This window comes from Chenopodium quinoa, unplaced genomic scaffold (genome assembly GCF_001683475.1).
Source record: "Chenopodium quinoa cultivar QQ74 unplaced genomic scaffold, ASM168347v1, whole genome shotgun sequence".
In the NCBI taxonomy this organism is placed as follows: domain Eukaryota; kingdom Viridiplantae; phylum Streptophyta; class Magnoliopsida; order Caryophyllales; family Amaranthaceae; genus Chenopodium; species Chenopodium quinoa.
In genome coordinates, this window is record NW_018743616.1 from 3238945 (window position 1) to 3244703 (window position 5759).

Here is a 5759-nt window from a genome sequence, read left to right on the forward strand (position 1 = left end):
TCATATCTTTAATACGGAGTAATATACAAGATTGTAATATTGTAAAAATATACTACCTCTGTTTTTATATAGTTGACACCTTTCTTTGTAACACGCTTGCCAGCGTACTACTTTAACGATTAATATCTCTAATTCTCAACATTGTAAAATTTACAAAAGAAAAAGAAAAAAAAATTGGATATTAATAAAATATACATTGAGACGATTCAAGCAATATCCCACTTGACTATGTTTCATCGATTAATATCATCGATCTTTCATCATCATTGTTTAAATAAATATTAGGTAATACACAAATAAACAGAATTTGAATCTGATGATGAACAATGAACTTAGCTAATACTTCCCCCGTTTTTTCTAGTTGACACATTTCTTTACTCATGTATGCTAATGCATAACTTCAAACATTAATATATTTAATTAACGATAAGCAAAGATTATTATATAGAAAATGATATTTTGAAAATATATATCGTAACGAATTTAACAAGATCCGTCATGACTATATTTTTCAATACGTATAAACTTTAAAATATGGTAAAAGTAAAGTGTGTTAGTAGTGCTAAAGTCAAAATGGGTCAACTAGAAAAACTAAAGTAGTAAATCATTAAAATTAAGAGCATGTTTGGTTAGTGTATTTTTTGGATTGGAAACGGATTCGATTAAACCGATACCGTTAGCGAGTGTTTGGTTAGAAGGCTTGGTAACAATTACCATTACCTAAGGGTAATAGTTACCTCTCAATCTCTCATTTGTTACCTCTCAAATTAGGATAACAAATATCCTTACTCTCCTCAAACACAAACAAAAGGAATAAAGTTTAACCGATTTCTTTCCATGGTCAAACCAAACAAATGAAAAGGTAATAGTTAAATGATTTCTTTCCCCCCTCTTATTTGTTTCCTTTCTATTCTGTTTTCATTATCCAAACCAAACGCCCCCTAAGTATATTATTGCATAGACAATGCAACTCTTACTTAGTTACGTTGATACTTGATTAAAATAGTTCGGTGAAGTAGGCATAAAAGATAACAACATTGACACAATCTAATCTCAATTTATTGTTATTATTATTATTATTATTATTATCATTATTATTATTATTACTTTCTCCATTTTTTTTACTTGACCCATTTTAACTTTTACACTATTCACTATCCTTCCTTTAACCGTTTTTTGTGAATTATTTGTAAAAAAAAATATATTCATGTGAGATCTTGTTAGAATCGTTTCAATAAGTGATATCATAATATATAACTTTTATAATTTTTACTTTTGGAGAATAAAAGTTATTAATGGTTAAAGTTTTGTATTGACAAACATGATACATGTAATAGGTGAAGTAAAAAAGAATAAAGGAAGTATTTTTTTTTAATCACAAACCCTCATAGGAATCTTCATTCCAACATGCCAACACTTGAATCGATCAACTTATTGAAGTGTAGTACTTAAAAGCTTTTCTCGTCTTATTTTCTCACTTTATTTAAAAAAAACGAATGAATTGAGTCAGTAGATTTGTTCTTTAGCTTGTCGTCGAATAGGATTCACATGAACTATATTAAAAGAAAAAAATAGTACCAAAAACAAAAAAAGAATTATTAAATGACAAAACGATCCGATCACTTAATTTACATTTTTTTTTTTTTTACTATCAAGGTCGATCAGGTTAATTTTGTATGAACGTTATGACTTGATTCTCATTTACTTTATCCGCTCTAGTGACATTGTAACAACTGAACTTCTGCATTATCCATCATACTTGTTTGACCACAAATTATGATTTATATGAAATAATTTAGTCACGTAAAGTCTAGCTAGATTCGTCTCATAAAATACTTTCACAATATCAACTTTTTATAATTTTTACTATTATAAAATTATAGATTTTTAACATATAAAATGTATTTTAAAATACGTAATTTCATCCTTATTGCAATGGAACAGAAAAAGTACCAAACAAAGCAATATAAATATACAAGCTAATCCTAGTCACCATAGTATTAGTGAGACCACGAATTAGGAAACAATCAAAATATATTCACAAATAACCATAAAACTATTCACTTATTAAATTGTGATTATTGTCTTATTCACATTAGGAGTGGCCAATATATAAAGAAATTACTTTTTCTCTGAACATAACCTGAAAATGACCATATATAAACCACACCTACACAATAACCCATGTAATGTGGCCAATATACAGTACAGAGTAGTATTAAAAATAAAAATTAAAAAAAAAAAGGCCTAAATAACGCAGTAACTAGTAAAAAAACACTAAAAAAAATCACTACACCAAAGTTAAAATACCCTAAACTAACCCTAATAATAGTACAACAACAACAATAAGACAGTAAAAATAACACCCTAATAGTAAAAATAGTGTTCAAGCAGCTGTTGGAGTAGGATTATTCCGGTAACGTAAGAGTGATTCTAACCGCTGTAACTTTAGCTGTTGTTTGAACTTATGAATAAAATCATCCGCTTTTGAATCCACTTCTTCTTCAAGCCGCTTCGACGACGTCGTTTCCTTCTCCACCTCCTTTTTTACCGCAGTAACTTCTTTTTTAACCGCAGTAATTTCTTTTTTAACCTCAGAATTAACTTCTTTTTTCGCCTTCTTTTTCTTAACCTTTACCTCTTTGTCCTTGTCCTTTTCTACCACCTCTTTTTGATTCTCTCTCATCACGTGATCCTGACTCTGGTCACGTGACTCCTCCTCCACCGCCTTCTGCGGGGCAGGAGAGCGGGAAAAGTTGAATGACGTCACACGGTAGAGCAGCGATGGCGCACGTGTCATCGTCACCGTCTGATCCGCCGCATCCGATGACGGAGGTTGCGCTTCAGAATAAAAATTGGAGAAATTAAAAGAAGCAACACGGGAAAATAGCGACGGCGCACGGACAAGCTGCGGCGGTGGCGGAACAAGCGACGCGCCCTCGTACTCGTATCGCTGGTTATTCTGGTAATAATCGTACTGATTATGATGATAATGATGGTCACTAGTATTACCAGACTTATTATTGTTGTTGTGGTAGTCGCCGTCGGTGTCGTCGTCTTTGGTTTTGGAGGGGTGCTTGTTATTGGCTAAGAAGATGGTGGCGAGGACGATGTTGAGGAGGACGAAGAGTGAGGTTGGGGTTAGCCATGGTGCGATGAGTGCAGCTACTTCAGTTTCCACCATTTTTGTGTGTTTTTAGAGAGAGAAAGAGGGGGTGCTTGAGGAGAGAGAAAGTGAAAATGAGTTGGGAGTTACTGTAAGTCTGTAAATTGAAGGGGTGTGTGGCATCTAATATACTCCGCGTGTAGGGTAGAGTAGAGAGTGGAGTGTATATTTGTGGACCATATGAAAAGATGTAATAATGTAGATGTATTTATTTTTTATTTTTAGATTATGTCATGTGGGATTTATTTTAACCTAAAGCTGTTTTTTTACTGATTTAAATTGATTCTTTTCTAAATTGAAATTTCAAAGTAACTTCCCTTTAAACAAAAATTCAAGTTTTAAAGTATAATTTTATTTTATTTCTTTCTAAATTGCACTCGGTATTTCATTTGAGGGACGATTATTATCAATAAACATGTAAGGAAAAAGTTATGCATGGGGGATTCTTGTTATTTGTTAAAGCAATTTTAACGCTAAGTATTCAATAAAAGTTGGCTCAAATGGTAAGCAGTTTGATGTCGTTTAAGAGAGGTCTCGAATTCGAGTCTCACCGAATGTAGAAAACTCTTGTTAGAACACTCACCCACCATTAGTCAGGTGTACAACTTGGGCCAAATCTAGATGTAGTTGGAGCTAAACTCCAGTGAATCGGGTGGGGCAAACTAAAAAAAAAACACTTTAACGCTAAGTAGTGAATCGGGTGGGGCAAACTAAGAAAAAAACACTTTAACGCTAAGTGTTGGTACACATTCGTGTGGTATGAACCTCATACATATCAGGTATGTATGAGCGGTATTTTGAGTACCATTAGAATCATATATAGTACCATTAACCATCGAAGTTTTAATTATGGTACCATTAGATACTCCCTCCATATTTTATTACTTGTTTTATTTCTTCATACGCGGAGTTTTAGGAAAAATAGTAGAAAGTAATAAAACATGAAGGAACTTCAGTTGGTGGAAAATTAAATAAAGTGTATGATAGTTGGGAGAAGAGAAAATCTAGATATATTAAAGTATGATAGTCGGGGGTCCACTAGGAGAGAAGAAATTAGTAAAATATTGTAAAAGGTTTCTAAAAAAAAATGGATCGAAACAAGTAATAAAATACGACCTTAAAAGGAAAATTAGAGCAAGTAATAAAATACAGATGGAGTATCAAATAAAAACCATTAAAATTTACATTTTTCTATAGTACGAATAGAGTTTTTTTTAATACTCCATCCGTCCCTTTATTAAGAACCTGTATTCCTTTTTGGGGATCCAAAATTAAGAACCTATTTTTATTTTAAGGTTGTATTATTTGAGAATATTCTCTACTTTTTGATGAATTGTCATCTGTTTTTTGTACTAATGATGATTTTTTACATCAATTTTCAACAATTTTCTCTCTCTCTTTCTCTTTTCAATTATTCACAACCACTTTTTTTTTTCTTTCTTTCTATCTCTCTCTAACCCCACATGCACTTATGTACTTCCACCAACTTTCTTAATTTTCATGAAAAAACCCAAATAGGTTCTTAATTAAGGGACAAAGGGAGTATGCTAAATTTCAATGATACTAATGTGGTGTTTAATAGTACCATTAAGACCTCAATAGTACTATATATGGTTCTAATGATACACAAAATATACCATTGAAAATTAAATTTTTCAAAAAAAAACAAAAAATATACCAGAATACCCCCGATGTATGATGCTTATATAACACGGATATGTACCTAGAATCCCCTATAAAAAATACAAAGCGTTTTATGTGTGGCTAGCTAAATCGTGTGGACGACTGACATACACCAAAACACTGACTGTGTAACCCCTGACCACCCAAGTAACCTTTGACCGACCAAGCTAAGTAACCCCTAATCGAGTAACCCCTAACCGACCGAGTTAAACCCTAACCAAATAATCTCGGTCATACGGTGTGATCACTCACATATGAAACTTTAATTTGTGTAAAAATTAACAAGAGTACTAGAGGAATTATATGCCTATAATAATTTGAGTCATGAATGACTAATAACTCTAATAAAACCGTTTGTGTTTCGGGGTTTTCTGATGTCCTGCGGGAGAGTTACAATTCCGAGACTGGAACCGGACGCCTGTACCTGCAAAACAAACGGATGCTCCGGATGATTGGAGATCCGCCTCCGACGGTCAAGTTAGTACTTGATTAAGGAGTAATTAATGCAGAAATTAAAGTGATTGGGTCTCTCTAGGTGAGAGAGTTTAATGTGTGTAATCTGCGTTGTTCGCGTCCCCCCCTTAATGAGGATTAAGGGAGGTATTTATAACCTCGAGAAACGTGCCAATCTAGGTTTAGGTTAACCTTGGGATGATTGGGCTTCCCTCGAAAGTTGGGCCTAGGTGACCGGTTATCCCAGGTGTCATGGGAAGGACACGTGTCGTGTCGTAATTGGTCCATGGTGGACGGATCATTGCTTGACACGTGGCAAGCTCCTATTGGCCCATGTGACGGACACTATTTTTTAAGTATGGTTAATTAGATAAGGGTAGGTTATTAAATTATTTATCGATTAAGAAAGATACGCACAAAGTTAGAAGAAATAGTTTATTTTTTAAGTACACCACAT

The 5759-nt window shown here is 33.3% G+C and overlaps 1 protein-coding gene across 1 annotated transcript; it reads right to left on the bottom strand.

The window, feature by feature from the left end:
• Positions 1 to 2045: 2045 nt before the first annotated feature.
• LOC110683080 lies at positions 2046 to 4042 on the bottom strand. Its single transcript, XM_021859425.1, has one exon. It carries the CDS (start codon positions 3182 to 3184, stop codon positions 2387 to 2389), a length of 798 nt encoding a protein of 265 aa, XP_021715117.1. The 5' UTR covers positions 3185 to 4042; the 3' UTR covers positions 2046 to 2386.
• Positions 4043 to 5759: the final 1717 nt, after the last annotated feature.

What these genes read in the sequence shown, in the direction of transcription:
- LOC110683080 (XM_021859425.1), bottom strand. Translation starts at nt 3,184, where the DNA reads ATGGTGGAAACTGAAGTAGCTGCACTCATCGCACCATGGCTAACCCCA.